The 16,486-nt window shown below is 50.3% G+C and overlaps 1 protein-coding gene across 4 annotated transcripts in view; it reads left to right on the forward strand.

Annotated features, from left to right (window-relative positions):
- The window catches only part of Tns3 (tensin 3), a 233,147-nt gene that overhangs the window by 162,676 nt on the left and 53,985 nt on the right, over positions 1–16,486 (forward strand). For all 4 annotated transcript variants that reach the window (XM_057771347.1, XM_057771343.1, XM_057771344.1 and 1 more), the window contains one exon: positions 4,778–6,031. In XM_057771347.1, coding sequence (XP_057627330.1) covers positions 4,778–6,031 — 1,254 coding nt within the window. The remainder of the gene's footprint in view (positions 1–4,777; positions 6,032–16,486) is intronic.

A 16,486-nucleotide genomic window follows, 5' to 3' on the forward strand; every position in this document is an offset into this window, starting at 1 on the left:
CCTTGTCTCTGGAAACCCGAGTTCCTGGGCAAAGTTTTCTTCGGCTCTGCTTGCTTCATTTCCATCCTCAGAATGAGGCTGGTTTCAGACTGCTCCCACATGTCTGTCCTTTGTACGTGGGAAATGCTCAAAACTTGCTGTTTAAGCGGTTGCTCTTGTAGCTTCGGATTCCACATCCACAGAGTCAACCAATCAAAAGTTGAAATGAAGAAACAGTGGTCTGAATTCCTAGAGCCCCTTCTCCTTTGTCCTTATTCCATAGACAGTAATCACTATCTCACAGCTTCTGCTTTGAGGGGCTTTTAAGACTATGGGCGGAAGATGTGTCTAGATTATACTCAAATGCTAAGACATTTTAAATGAGGGCTTTGAGAACCTATGGGAACCAAGAGATAACGGATACAAAAGGAGGCAGGGGGCCTGGGTGTGGCTTTAGCGCAGCTCCCAGAATCTTGCACCTTACACTCCCATCCTCAGACACTAGCAGCTTAGGCAGCACACTGTGTCTATAGGAGAAGGGTGCTCAGAACCCTGAAGCTTTGCAGGGTTAGGGTAAGCCAGGCTTGTTTGGCAGCATCGTTTCTTTTGTCTAGATGAAGAAAATGAGTTCCAGCACTACTTTTCCAAACTAGAGTTACGTCATAAGGTGCTGTTTGCCTGAGGGAATAATGGCCATCTTTTAGTGTTTAGTCCAGGCCCAGAGAGGCCTACAGTGGTGAGGTCTAGGTTCCCCTTTGGGTTGGTTGCCAACCAAGATTGCAACTGGTCAGTGCTCATACTGATGTTTCATTTCTAATAGGATGCTCTCTGTGTCATTCTTAGACACACCAGCGTTTAGATGAGATGGCCTTTGTTGCCCATATAGCTTAACAACGTTAGACACAGATGTACATGGAAGATGGATGGGTTCCCGACCCTGCTGCTCAGAGCTGAAATAGTCACCTCAGAGGTGACAAGACCACATGAGACCGGAAATCATGGCACCATTTATTCTTCTCCTGATGGCTGCCATGCTGTCTTCCTCTCTATTGCTCTGATTCAGAACACACTGGCCAGAGAATGGCCACACATCCCTCACACCTTCGGTGACTGCCTCTTACTCCGTGGGCATGTTGAACTGCCATGTAGGGATTTTGGTTTCTTTCAACTTTTTGGAGTCCCGAGGATGGTACATTCCAGCGACTTTTCCCCTTCTGTTCTTTGTCCAGTGAAGGCTGGCCAAGACAGCAAGGTGTGGCTGCCAGCCCTGCCCCTGCCTTGCAGGGACAGCCAGACCTGGTATGTGGTCTGGAAGAGAATGGAGTCGCTGGCTACAGGTAGCCCAGGACTGCTAGGCACATCTGCCTTTAGGCCGTAGTTGGCAATTTGTGTGACCCACGTTTTGTCATATGGTGAGAAGCTGGGGACAATTAGTGTCTCCATTGCTTAATGGCCACTGGGTGTCCAGATGGAGGTTCTCAACCCTCTTGTCAAGAGGGCGACCAGTGGCACTTTGCCCAAAAGTGGGGTGCGCTCAGTGAGGACCAGAGCTGTTTGCTCTCCTGCCTGTGGGCCCTGCTGGTGCAGATGAGGAGCTGTAGCCTTGCTTCCTCCACCTTCCTGGGCCCCTGGCCTCTCCATCCTCTAGCAGGAGAAGCCAGCTTGGAAGCTTAGTGTGCTTTCCATGTAGAATTCTTGACCATGTTGTGACGTTGAGAGCTAGTAGCTATGCGTGCAACAGGAAGCTCAAGAGAGTCCAGCACATCTCTCACTCTTGTTGGGGTTGGACGGTCCCTTTCTGTTTCTATGATACCACTGGGGTTGCCTGTGGTATCATAACCATATACGTATAAAACCCTCTTAGGGGCTTAGAACTGAGCCAGACTGAGATTAGGCTCGTAGGCGGGGTAGATATCATGCTGTTTTCCTACATCACTGTCGTTCGAAGATCTCTCTGATTTGGAACTGGGGATGTGGCTCAGTGGTTAAAAACACATACCGCTCTTGCAGCATTTTGAGTTTGGTTCCTAGCACATCGGCCGTGGCTCTCTACCTCCTGGAACTCCAGCTCCAAAGGATCTGATGTCCTGTGCTGGCCTCTGCGACCCCTGTACTCACGCAAACCCCCACACTCCCATACACACGTGATTAAAATTTCTAAAAACTCAAATTTAAAAAATTCTGTTACTAACAAAAATAACAACAGGATGATTCATGGCTGCCAGCCAGAGAAATAGCCTACTCTTTACCATTTTCTAGGTCTTTTGTGTGCTGTTTGTGTGTTTTCATAGGAGCAGCTAGAGTATTGACTGTATTGGGCGGTTTTCTGGTTTAAACTAGAAAATGAGAAGAGTATTTTTACAGTTCATTCTTGCATTCCCCCTTTTTTTAAGCCTTGGTACCATTCAATTAAGATTTATGAAGAACTCATGCTTGAGACCTTATGGAAGATGCAAATGAACTGTCTGAGCAGCCTGCATTCTGCCCTCGAGATGAGCAGACTCCTACCCTTAGCTCTGTGTCCCAGTGATCTGTGCTCCAGCTGCCTGCCTAGTGCAGGGAACTGGAGTAGCAGTCTTCTGGCATTCTGCCTAGTGCGTGCGTGCGTGCGTCCATGTGTGGTGGGAGGGGGCAGGGGAGGGACGATGAGGCAGTGTCTCTGTAATCCTCGTGGAGTAGAAGCTTCTCATCAGTGCCTTTCTCACACTGAGCCGAGCAGAAGGAAGTGCACTGGGTCTTCTGCAGTTGAGTTTCCCGCAGCGGAACACTCTGATGACAGATGGAGCTGATGCTTCCTTGGGGCCCAAAGAGATGCTCTGCTGTGCCGCTGTTAGCGCTCAGGTCAGCCTTCACACAGAATCCCGTTTACCTTTTGTGGTGGGAATTGATGATCATGGTAAACTCCCTGATTGGTTGAGTCTGGGAATGAGCCGTGGGCTTGATGTTTTCAGGGGCCGTTCTTTTATACAGCCTTAGTGATTTTGCTCATGGTTGTTTGGTGATCTCTGTAACAGTGAAATTTAGGATCACCTTTCCAGGCATTTTTGTCTGGTGTTCACAGAGCTGTGTATAGCATGTAGTTTCAGGTCCTTTGTGTCTGAAACCTGGCTCAGTGCTGCTTGCTCAGGTAGGGCCACCAATGGAACCTCAAGTAGGTACACTCCTGACCTTGGCTGTGCAGGTAGGTGGTGTGGAACTGCAGGTGCACCCAGGCTCTGGGGCCTCGGTTCTGGGTGCCTCCCACTCCCGACAGCTGCTTAATCTTATTTACTCTCCCAGAGCCTCTCATCTTCCTAAACAAGCAATAACAATATGAAGGTCCATAACTCCACACCCCCGTCCAGCGTATGTGCGTGTCTGCACCTGCCTTCTCTCTGAACTTGGTCTTTTTACAGCTTGTCTGTATGATTTCTACCCCCAGTGCTCCCCTCCCCCGAGTTCTACGTTAAGATGTGGTTGGGCTTTTCCAGGCCAGACTGCACATCCATGTTCTCTAGCCCTGTCCTCTCGTCTCTGCATGCTTGCCCTACAGTGCAGTTAAGTTGAGAAGGGAGCCCAAGCTAAGCATGGTCTTGGAGCTGCGTCCTCAGGGCTGTGTGAGCATTTGGTACAGCACCCCCATACCCTTCAGCCCCATTCCCAGTGAGTCAGCCCATCCCCCAAAACGGCAGCAGCTGCTGAGTGTGACTATGTGTCCAGCTGTACCCAGGGGCCATGAGACGCATGCCCAGGGCTAATCTCTCCTGACCTGCTGCATGAATAGGCTCAGTAGCCCCCAGAAAGGCGGATGCTGGCTCAAGCCTTGAATTCTAGGTAACTAAACAGCTTAGGATTCCAGCCACCCTCAGCTCCCCTGCTGTGGAATGCCCATGATTCCACAGTGCCAAGAGTCCAGCAACGCTGGGGAGGCTTACTGGGGAGATGTGCTGACTGCGAGCTCCAGCTTATTTTAAGAAGCTCTTGCTATGACACGCCCTGTGTGGCCAAGGCAATTACAGCTGCCAGTCAGCAGATTGTGGCTCGCAAGTCTCCACGTACAGCCGCCAGGGCCCTAATTAATAACAGCAGCAGGGATTCAGCTCTTCCTGCCCACACGTTTGCATGACTTTCCGTGTGTGGTGCATGTGAGTGAGGCCCAAAGGATCCGAGGTTCTGACGGTTATCAGATGTCTCTGTTGTCCAAGGATGTGGTGTTGTATCAACAGGCCCTTTGATCCCCACACTTTGCCTTTCCATTGGGCTGCATTTTTAGATTTTAGCCCATCCCAGAGTGCTGATAGGATGGCAGGTTTATCAGTGACATGGGGGGTTTCATGACAGTTGGAGCCTTCATGCTCAACAAGTGTTAGATGTATTTATGGAAGTACAGATGAACAGTTGGGTCTTAGGGATTCATGAGCTGAGCTGGGCTCCACGTTCAAAATAATGACATTAATGATTCAAAGAATAAAACATCTCTATAGAGGTGTGTGTGTGTGTGTGTGTGTGTGTGTATAATCCTACATGGGTATGTAAACATGAAGCTGGAGTATAGCTCACGAGACCCTGGGTTCCATCCTCATTGTGACATACTAAGTTGAAAAGGCAGAAATGATTTTTGCTGAATATGTTTGATATACAAATTTTTTTTTATTGATTCTCACTTGATAGAGGATCTGTGGAGTTTTGGGGCCCCAGTTGAGTGTGCACCTGTTTACTGCTGAGTTCCATTATGAAGTCACTCCTCTGTGTGCCCGCTGTGGTAGGTGGTATTTCCTGTGCTTCCTGGCTTATGGCCTGTCTCTTGCTCTCTCTACAGTGCTGCACACACAGGGCCCAGTTGACGGAAGCCTGTATGCCAAGGTGAGGAAGAAGAGTGCCTCAGATTCTGGCATTCCTGGAAGCCCTCAGGGCATGCCAGCCACCAGCAGTCCAGACCACGGTGATCACACCCTGTCAGTCAGCAGTGACTCCGGCCACTCTACTGCCTCGGCCAGGACCGATAAGACAGAAGAACGCCCGACCCCGGGTGCACAGAGGGGCCTGAGCCCTCAGGAGAAGGCAGAGTTGGACCAGCTACTCAGCGGGTTTGGCCTGGAAGAGTCTTCGAGCTCCCACAAAGACATGACTGACGTGCACAGCAAGTATAGCGGGAGGCGCCACGTGGTGCCAGCCCAGGTCCACGTGAACGGAGGCACGGCCCTAAAGGACCGGGAGACGGACATTCTGGATGACGAGATGCCCCACCACGATCTGCACAGTGTGGACAGCCTGGGCACACTCTCATCCTCCGAAGGGCCCCAGTCAGCCCACCTGGGCCCCTTCACCTGCCTCAAGAGCAGCCAGAACTCCCTCCTGTCTGACGGCTTTGGCAACGGTGTTGGTGAGGATCACCATGGTGCCCTTTCTCCAGACCTAGGCCTTGGTGTGGACTCACTCTATGAGCGGGAGCGGATGTGTGGGGGCCGAGAGTCAAAGCAGCTGCAGCCCCTGCTGAGAAAGCCTTCTGCACCCACTCCCCCGCAGGCCTATGGGCAAAGCAGCTATTCCACCCAGACCTGGGTGCGCCAGCAGCAGATGGTGGCTGCTCATCAGTACAGTTATGCCCCAGACGGGGAGGCCAGGCTGGGCAACCACAGTACAGTGGACGGTGCTAGCCTGGCCCAGTCCCAGCCCCAGCTCCCAGTCACTCCGACTCGTGGAGCCAGCAGCAGAGTGGCTGTTCAGAGAGGCATCAGCAACGGACCAAATACCCCCGACACACAGCCACTCTGTCCTGGTAAAGCGCTCCAGCCAAGATTTCCAGAGGACAGAGGCATGAACGGAGTCCATCAGGAGCTGAACGCTGGTCATTCCCCAGGCTCTCCTACTCTGGATATTGACCAGTCCATCGAGCAACTTAACAGGCTGATCTTGGAGCTGGACCCCACCTTTGAGCCCATCCCCACACACTTGAATGCCCTCGGCATCTCGGCCAATGGCTCTGTCTGTGCTGATGGTGTGGGAAGTGGGCTCCGGTGTGGTGGCAGGCTGGACCCGGTGGAAGGCCCTGGCCGGAGCCCTGGCCAGCAAGGTGAGCTGATGAGAGACCAAGGTCAGGTAGGAAGTTGTCCAGCTGGGAATTTGGATTTGCTGAAACTCATTTCCTTGACAGTTTTTACCCTGAGCCGTGACCTAGGATACAAGTGGCACCTTGGCACTATGGGAGCTTGGTAGCAGATTTGAATGGTGGGAAGGAAGAGATGCAAAACTTGCCTCTAAGGATGTTCGGGGCAGGAATTGAGCCCCTTGAAGAGGAATATTGGTGTCTTATTCCACACATTTGGTCACATCTCTTGGGGAGTGCAGTGGGCTATTTGAGAACACCGGGTAGCCACCTGCTAGCTGTGTGATTCAGAACCTACGCATAAATTATCTGAGCCTCAGTTTCCTCGTGTGAAGAAAAAGCTCAACAATGAAACCTTTCTCATTTCAAGAATGTTCCTTTAGGAAGAGGACCAGGCCTCTCCGTGAGTCAGAAGAATTGTTGGGCTCTCAGTCGTCCTTGAGGTCTGAGTAAGCAGTCAGGGTATGCAAGCTGTCCTCTTTATAGATATTATCTGAATTCCTGAGACATCATGTAGGCTGTTCCTGGGTGGCAGTAGCCACCGTGTGTTAGAGAGAAGTTTGCCTCTAGAGGGCTAAGGGAGACATGCCCATAGGAGCGTGAAGTAGAGTGTGTGGAGTGGCCTCAGAGAAGCCCAGGCAGAGTTGATCCAGGTTCCTGGGTCCTGAGAGCCATGATCTAGAGCCAAGACCATGGGCCTAGGCCTAGTAAGGGAGAAAACGTGGGTGTGAGGACCATCTATGTGCTGCCTTCTCTGAAGCAGATGAGAGTTGGCCAGCTGCCAGATCTGTGTGGGTCTTTCTGCCTTAGACCCAGGGAGTTAGACACCAGGACAGGGCCTGCTTGGGAAGGCCACGGTTGATGGCAGCGGACAGTGGCCTCTGCCAAGTTTGTGGGAGGGTTTCTTGCAGGCTGTGTCAATGCGATGAGGCCTGCTTTAGGATCAGGTTGCTATCAGATGTTCCCAGTGTCGGCATGGGTCAAGGTCTGATAGCTGCTGGGGTCACTTCGTCTTTGGATGGAAAAACAAGCCACAGCGCATGACATCCTGAGATGTCAGCGCTTTCGGATCTCAGGCAGCGCATCCTGAGAAGGGTCCTGGGAGACCCCGTGCTGGGGTCTGTCACTGGACACACAGCAGGATATTGCAGCTGTTAATGTGTTTGGTAGGTATGTGTCACACCTGAGTCTGGAAGGAGTGAAGGCTTCTTCCCTGGTACAGTGGGATAGCCATCCACAACCCTGGACACCAGGACAGAAAGAGTAGCCATGACGGAGGACTCAGGCCAGGTCAGCCCCAAAGCTGTATGAGCTCGTTGACTCAGATACTTTCAGGAAATTCAGAGTTCTAAGTTTTGACTGGAAGTAAAACTCTACATTTGTTTAACTAATGTTCTTTGAAGATGGTACTTGGGAAGGTTAAATCAAAAGGCTTTTCTCCAGGAACAAAATCTCTCCTGAGGTTTGGAGACAGTTTGTGTATGTCTTATGGTGTATATGGGGGGGGCACAGGACACAGGCACAGGTGACTGTTTTCTAGTTGACTGGCTGCAGTCCTGAAGGGATTTCCCCTTCCTGTAGCAAAGCTGGTATAGGACCAGGAACTGAAGAGCATCACTGTGGCTCCCGCCCTTGCCTTGGTTGTTATTAAATTACTGGAGAAATAGGTCGCGTTACTAACTGGAGTTTTATTTTAATCTTAGATCCCCTTTAATTCCTTTTCTTATAAAGATAAATATAATTTTCAAATGAAATAACTTTCCTACTTAAACAATAGATTAGCAGTTTTTAAATCCATCTGTGTTTAGCAGGCATCCGGGGCCATTGTCAATCCTTTGGAACCATAGTGTGATATCACAGGAATATATATATCACACAAAACTGGGACTAGACTCTGAAGGTGTTTTTGAAGTCCAGAATCCTGCTTCACATGAGATGCTGTCCCCAAGCAGCAGCTGGGAAGCTCAGCATGAGGACAGAGCTGAGCCGGTGACACCCTTCCTTTAGCCCCCTCTTCTTCCAAGCCAGGCTTCCTGTGTTAGGTCAGCACCCAGCTCCAAATGTAGTAAGGCTGAGTCTTGTACTGTATTTCATTTAAGAAGCCTGGGTGTGGTGCAACTGTCTCCTGGATCTCAATTCAGGACATCTTGTTTTGACGAAATCCCATCAAGAGAATGCTTATGTACTTACTCCCCCTGAGTGAGGAAGGGGCAGTCTTTCCTCCCTGTTAAGTAGAAAAAAAAAATGCTCAAACTCTGTTGATCTCAAATTTAATAATTGAATTTAAATTTTTTATTATTTTTTATGTGTATAGGTATTTTGCCTGCCAGCATGTCTGTGCACTGCTTGTGTATCTGGTGCCTGTAGAAGATGCTGTCAGATCCTCCGAAACTGGAGCTATAGGAGATTGTTACCATGTGGGTGCTGGGAATCCAACACTGGTCCTCTGGAAGAGCAGCTGGTGCTTTTAGCCACTGAACCCTCTCTAGCTCCTGATCCTAAGATTTAAATTTCAGTGTCTCCGTCCCTGTCTCTGAATGGAAAAGTTCAGTCATGCATGATGTAAAACAGAAATCCCCAAAAATTAGCAGAGAGATTCAGAAAAGTACAAATGGCTAAGCAGCTGGTTTCGAAGCCCTAGAAGTTCTGCAGTGATATAAAACCCTGCACTTTGAAAGATTCCCAGGTCTGTTTGTTCAGGCCTGTTTTCTCGGTCAGTTAGGTGGGGAGGGATAAGAGCTGCTGAGCTAGGGTCCTCTGTGTGTGGCTGAAGCTGGACTGTGCTGAGTAAGAGGAGCCCAGTGAGGCAGAAAGACTTTGTGTCGTCCCCAGGATATTGCTGTTCATGAAACCTGGCCCCATAGTGGACATGGGATTGCCTGACTGCTGTCTTTTTGAGTCTTGTAGATTTTGGGCTGCAAAATTCCCAGAATGGTCTATCTTCTTCATGCCCTGTTCCTCCCTGACCCACCTTCCCTCCTGATCCTGAGGCTAGCTCCTCATCTGTTCTCTATTGTGGTTATACATGCAGGTCCACTGTAGGATGCCTGGACCACAGCATCCTCAAGTCAGTAAAATCCTTCACTTTCCGGATCATGTCTTGAATGCAAGAAACCAGGTGAGGGCAGGCAGTTCAATTGGGAGATTTTGCTGACTCAGAGTGCCCACCGGCCAGTAAGACTGCTCCCTCACTCCGGTGTGATAGACTTTGATTGGACCTTGTTTGAGAGCCCAAGTTGTTTCATTGACAGACCCCCCCCCCCCCAGCCTCTGCTCCTCTTCCCCACTCCCATTCAGCCTGCAAGTGGGCTGCCTTCTGGGATCACAATGGAATGGCCCTGCTACCTGAGTAACCAGAGAAGGGAGCCACTATGAAGCCTGTCCTTCTATGCATGACAAAAAGCTGGATGCTTATTCCATACCTTGGGGACTTCTTGCTTCATGCTGTTAAAATCTTTGATTCTTGTTACATTAGGCTCGGTGCCCCATAGCAGGAAGCTGGCAGGCACTTCTTGCCGATAACATCCTGACCTTTCTGCCTGTGTTTTTAGAATTTCTGTGCTGTGGGAGGCATACGTGAAGCTTCAGAATGCAGCCCTTGGGTGCTTCGATGGCAGGGACTAGAGACTTGTGGGAGGGGAGACCCATGTACAGTTTACCATTCCTAACACATTTCAGTCACTACTAGCAAGTCAAGGAATCTAGGGAGTGTTCCATGAGACCCTTATAGCCAGGCCTTGGCTGGTGTAGATGTCCCCAAAGGGTGTGAAATGTTGGGGGAAGCTCAGTGCTAACCAATCAGAGGTGTCAGGGAGTAATGCTGGATGGGCAGGGTGGGCCCCACCACAGGTTCAGTCTTGTGTTCAAGGAGCCCAGAGGGCGAGCCATGGCCTCTTGGACAGCTTGGGGCTTGTCTATATGATCAACTGTCCCATCAGTGGCGAAGGTGGATCTGACAGGGGACACTGTGGGTCAGGAGTCATGGCCCAGAGATCCTGGAAGGGTGGGACTAGGTGTATGAAAATGCTATCCATGGGTTGTGTTTGCTTCCAGCTCTGCAGAAGAGTTTCACATCACATAGGAGAGAGTTTCCGCACTGGGGATGTAACTCAGTGGTATAGCATTGCTTGACTTGACAGAGGGGATTGGGATTTGTCCCTGCAGGGAGTGGGGAGCTACCGGGTCTCAGGGCTTCTAGCAACACTACACTGATGTACAGTCACCACCATTGTGTGGTTTCTGAACTCTCCCCAATTTCTCCAGAGAAGACTTTTGCCCCTTAGCACTCACTTCCCACCTCAGCCCACAGCACACTAACCTACTTCCGGTCTCCCTGGATCAGCTGTTCTTTTTATAGGAATGCAGTTGCATACTGTGTCACTTACTGTTTTCTTTTTTACAGAGCACATTATTTTCAAAGGTCTGTGACTAATGGAGACTGTTTATGGCTAGATGCTACTCCATAGTTGATCTGTTCCTCTGTCAGTGGACACAAGGATTCCATCAGCATTCTGGCTGTTGGGAATATTGCTGTTATGTGCATACAGATCTCTTTGAATACCTGATTGCTTATCCCTAGATGTGGATTTGCTGGGTGAGTCCCAGGGCAGTTCTGCTGGGAAAGTGCCACTCAGATGTCTGAAAGTCTCTTTGGAGACTGGGCAGCCTGTCCGTGGACAGGGTCATCTTCTGAAGCTTCAAGCGCTCGGTATAGTAGAGACATTTGGTCTGCTGTCATCTCGTAGGTGACCCAGGTTTTGGGAAGTCCACCCTCAGGGAGAACTGCCCTTTGTGGTCTTGTCTTCCACGTGGTGGAGGTCAAATCCTTTCTCTCCATCAGAAGGAACAGGCTCCGACAGTTCCCAAGCTTGGTGATGTCAGTGCTGTGCTGTCATTTCTGCTTCCGCCTTGTGTCATGACATGGGCCGTGCTTGAGGGAAGTGTCTTACCCTTTGCAGGTGTCATAGAGAAAGTTACTTAAGCATAAAACGAAGGAATCAAAACTAGGTCCCAAAACCCTCTTGGGGAATGGACTCTCCCAGTCTGAGTGGAGGGTGACGTGACCAGAATCCTCTTTGGAGCTTGGAGCTCTTTGCAACAGTATTCAGAGTTCATTCAGCATTCTGCTCGGTGTTTGTTTCACAGAAAAGGCGTTCTTCCCAGGTTTGGGGACTTGTTCTCTCCCTTTCAAACATGCCTTCAACTACTCAAGCACTTGCAGGATTCCCGGGGGACACGTCTTCAATCCCATTCCCTTCCTCATAACTTTGCACACAGAAGTGGTTTCTCCCGTTAGGGCCAGGCTGGGAACAGAGGGGAAGAGGAGAAGACCCTGCACATATCCTGAGGGCTTTTCCTGACCTCCTCCTGATTGTCACTCAGCACTGGGGCTACCAGTGTCCTACTCATTTTCTTTGTGGGAAATTCCCGCCTTTGTCCATTCCCTCTCCATCAAGGTTATGCCTGTTTACCCGAGTAAGCTGACATCAGGAGGCCCCTGTCTCAGCACAGAACAGCCTTTGCTCAATTTGTTTTCATTCCCAGAAATGCGAGGGAGTTTCCAAAACCACCCGCATGCCATGGTGGTGCCAGGCTTGCTCTGTTCTTACATGATCCTGTAAAGACGAGTTAATCACTGATGGACACTTCTCTTTCCAGGGTCCCAGGTAGAAAATAAAGATCACATTTTTAAAAGGGATCATGCTCTGGGACCTGTTCCCTTTCCTTTGTATTAGTTATGTTTGTTCCTGTGTGTTTGTAAGATGCTCGGTGCATTCTGACTTACGCCGTTTAGATCCATTTCACTGCCTGTCTATGGAGAGTGCTGGTAAGAGCCTGAGCCCACCATCACCTGGTGTCGCACAGTTTCTGATTTCCTGCTAAGACTTAGATTCCACCCATTCTTTGCACTGCACTCTGTGACCACCTGTGGGCTTTCTGAACATGGGTACCAATAATGCTCAAGTGTGCTTCTGTCTGCCAAGGGAGGCTGAGTAGCCTGGTAGGGGCCCGAGTGTCTGAAATACTTTATGCTCAGTTACTGACTCGCAGGGTTCAGGCCTGCTGTGCCTACAAGTTGAAAGCTTGACAGTCATGTCCTGACTCCAAGGGAAGGGATAGATGTCAGAGAGGAAGCATGAAGCATACACGGAAGGATCTTAGGGACACACTACCGGAGAACCACATGCTTTCAGGTATGGCTTTGAACTGAGGTGTGTGTCTAGTCACTCGTCCCATGGCTCCTTGAGGCTGGGATGTTCTCCCAGGTTGATTCCAGTGGGGCCAGAGTTTGGGAGCTTGCTGTGCAGCATGTAGAGAACAGCTAGTGGTCCTGCGTTGCCCCATAAGCTCCTCCCACTAGGACTTCATTTCAGAAACAGAGTGGGCCATGTGCCTCACCGAGGAGAAGACTCTACCCTGAAAAGTCAGTGTTGGTGTCACGTTTTCTCCTGCTTGGCAGCCCTCTCCCTCTTTTCAGATAGACCAGATGACACCAAGAAGTGTCCACATGGCCCATAATAGCATTGGAGGACACAGCTGGATGAGACAGTGAGGAAGGGCTTTGTTTTCTTACAATTGGGAGTTTGGTGCATTTGAACAAGTGCATAACTGCCAAGGAGCATTATGGGGGATTTCTTCTAAAAATTAAGTTTCCAGTAGAGTGGTCTAAACCTTGTCTTCCACCGCCAAACACATACTCAGGAATTCCCAGTCGTGATATTATCTATTCTGGACTGTCATGGACCTGGGATTCCCAGTTGTGATATTTTCTATCCTGGACAGTCCTGCATGTTAAACACAGTACCTGACAATCTTAGACCGGACACAATTCTTGTGGTCTCTGTGGGTGATGCTCTCCTACCCATGAGGCCTTCAGTGTCTACAGATGAAGTGCTTGAGAGAGTTTCCTCTCCTGATCTCCCCACTATCATGGTGACTTTGGTGGTGTGCCCCCTAGCTTGGCTGTCTTTGCCCCGTTTCCACACCGCCCACACAACTGCCTGGACTTGGAACGCTACAGGGCTCTGATTTCACGCATGTTCTCAGTGATTTAGCATCAGCTTCTCACGCTCTCTGAGGTTCAGTGCCCTCCAGAGACCTATGGTTGTCTCAGCTTCTGTCATGCTCGACATGGTCTGTGGTGGTCCTGGGCAGTACTCAGATGGCGTCCTCATATAGCAGGACGTTGGCTTTGGCAGGAGCAATGAAGAAAACACACAGGGACTCAGGTCTTAAGCTATAGCCTGAGGTCACGTGGGTTCATAGGGCCAGTGGAAGGATGGCCCATGTGAGGACAGCTGAATGCTTGAGGATCTGGCCTGTTGATGGTGGGGTCAGGTGTCCAGTCATGCTGCCACAGCAAAACATGTCACCACATGGCTGCCGTCTGTCCCTCCCTCCATGGGGAGCCCAGCTGCACAGAGGGTTCATGGAACAGGGCTCATAGGCAGAGCTGCCTGCCAGTATGATCTATGCTTACTTAGGCCTGGAGTGGCCTCCGTGTTCCAAGCTCTCTGAGCTTTTTGTAAGCACCAGGGTCCAGTTCAGGTTTCCTTTTTACTGCCAGGGAACATGCTGGAAGCAAGTGTGACTCCCCACAACAGCTGAACCCCAGCAGTCACAGGTGGGAAGAGAGCTGAGTGGGTCCCAGCAGGTGCAGGTGGGAAGGGAGCCAAGTGGGTCTCAGTAGGTGCCGTTGGGTCTGCACAGCTATGGTAGGGGCCCTTTGCAAATATTCCCTGATGCCTGATTTTGTCCCTGTGTTACCTTGGCTCTTAGAAACTGGAAGGGTTGGTGTGAGAATTGGACTGCTCAAATCCTGAGGAGACTCCCACAAGCCAACACAGTTTCTCTTCGCTCCCACATCAGACCAGCACCAGGAGTGACAGCCACATCTTATCATCCACCAGCAGTCCCTGCTCCTATCCTTTCCTCCCCCCCCCCCATTTGACTTCTTACAGGAAAATGAAGAGTAAATATTGTTGTGGCCACTTGCAAGCCATGAATTTTACAGCTCTATTCAAAGAGTAGATTTACTCTTTCCTCATTGACTCGTTAAGTATTTTACTATTCAATTGCCCAAGGCCATCCAGTCATTTTCGTGCTGGAACTCCGAAGTCAGTTTGCACTCCATATAATATAAGCCATGGAAATCTGCTCTTTCTGCTTCTGATGATGTGGAACCCCAACTGTACAGGGAAACAGGAGGCTCTGATGCAGTCCCTCCCCCCAGTTCCTAGGGTCCTTCTAGGACAGTGGTTCTCAACCTTCCTAACGCTGAGACCCTTTAATACAGTTTCTCATGTTGTGGTGACGACCCCCCAGCCATAAAATAATTTCGTTGCTACTTCATAACTGTAACTTTGCTACTGTTATGAATCATACCATAAATATCTGTGCTTTCCTATAGCCTTAGGTGACCCCCGTGAAAGGGTTGTTTGACCACTTCTAAAAGAATCAGGACCCACAGTTGCTTTGCTAGGAGCTGGCGGACCCTGAGTGGGGGATGACAAAGGGTGGTGCATAGAAGTGGCCATGCATGCAAGTGCTTTTGTGGTAGTGCAGAGAGTATAACTTAATGAACAGAAACGATTTACTCCCTCAGCAAATGCTCACAAGTTGAGCCTAGAGTGGAAAGAGAAACAAGCAAGCCACGTGGCTTCCTTACTGTATGGCACTGTTCCCGGGGAAGGGAGGGAGGGAGGCTGGAGGGCTGCGAGCATATGCTTGACAAACCACCATGGGCTCCTTAAGGGAGGCCAGCTTTCAGCATAGACTACTGACCAGGTCATCTCTCCTTCGTCTGTGCTCCATCCTCCATCTCCTGCCCCCCCCCCCCCCATTGCTTCCCCACTCAGAGACAGCTGGTCCTCAGGAGCATCAGTGGGGATGGACATCAGAGCTGAGGTCTGACGTGACTGGGTAGTGGCTGTCTCTACATCTGTCTTCAGTAATGAAGCCAAGCCCAAGGGAGGTGATGGTGCAGAGATACGGTGCCTGCTGTTTCAGTCCTTCTGAAGAGAGGTGACCTGCTTGGCAGCCACCAAAGATACTAGGTGAAATACCTAGAAAGATGTCCCTTCAGCCACCAACCTCCTCCTGGGCCTCTAGATCACCAGAGTGTGAGGGGAAAAAATGTCTGGTTACTTCTGCGTCTTTTCTACCTGGGAACATTGGCTCTGAGAGGCCCTGAAGTAGTGAGGAGTCAAGGTGAAGCTTCTGTGCCTGCGTTTTTCTCTGGGCAGTCCCTGGTCCCACCTTTCTTCTGAGGCTCTGCTGTCTGTATGTGAGGCTTAGGACCTTGGCATGTTCATTGTCATAATTGTCATGGGGTCACTGCAGACCTTCAGTAGGGGGTATCAGCACAAGAGGTTTGATAGGCACGGACTGCTTCCTGCAAGAAGGGGAGCCTTGGACCGTATGTGTTTCTACACCCCTGAAGTGCAGATGTTGGAGCTTCCTCATCCTAGAAGCTGCCCATTTCTAGGAATGCCCTCCTTGCTGATAGCAGCCTTCAAATGGGGAGTCTTGTAGTACCCAAGAGTGTGGACCCACAGAAGTGGGGTGCGTGTGCTGAAGTGCCCAACTCCCCCCTACACACCAGTATTGAGAGCACAGAACTTGAGCTTCGTCTGTCACAGATGTGCAGGCAGAGACTGTGTCAGCGTGGAGGTCAGTGTGTGAATGTATGAGTGTGGAGGGCTGTGGGAGGGACCAGATACAGGAGTGTGAGCTGCATGAGTGTGAGGTGTAAGAGAGTGCACATGTGGTGTGTGTCTGAATGGCCATGTGTGAGAATAGGGGCGAGAATGTGTGACTCAGTGTCAGTGTGGATGAGACACTGGCATGTGTACACTGTAAAGTAAGAACCCAAACATGTGAGAACGAGTGCTGGGTCTGTGGCAGTGAATGTGAACGTGTCACTTGAGCCTGTGTGTGACAGCTGAGTGTGAGGAACTGAAAGATAACGAGTATGTAAGAGACCACACCCATCCCTATGGATGTTTCGTGGACAACTCAGTTCTTAGGCCTAGTTCAGTTCTCAAGCTTTAGTGCCGCCATCCTTGGGGATTCCCTCTCTCTCTTTCACCTCCCAGTGCTGCGGAGGAGCAGCTGCCAATAGGGTCTCTGTGGTAGATGCTGTTGATGCATAGAGGAGACAGTTGATGGAGCGTTCTGTCTCTAGATGCGGCTTCTCTGTGGTAGATGCTGTTTGTGTGTAGTGGAGACAGTTGATGGAGCATTCCGTCTCTAGATGCGGCTTCTCTGTGGTAGATGCTGTCTGTGTGTAGTAGAGACAGTTGATGGAGTGTTCCGTCTCTAGATGCGGCTTCAGGCCTAGACTTAAGCTCTGCTCTCTCACTGTTCTTGCTGAGCTGTCTTGGGTCTGTTGTGGAACCTAAATTTGGCATTGTCTTGCCT

Source organism: Chionomys nivalis, chromosome 6 (assembly GCF_950005125.1).
Source record: "Chionomys nivalis chromosome 6, mChiNiv1.1, whole genome shotgun sequence".
Lineage (NCBI taxonomy): Eukaryota > Metazoa > Chordata > Mammalia > Rodentia > Cricetidae > Chionomys > Chionomys nivalis.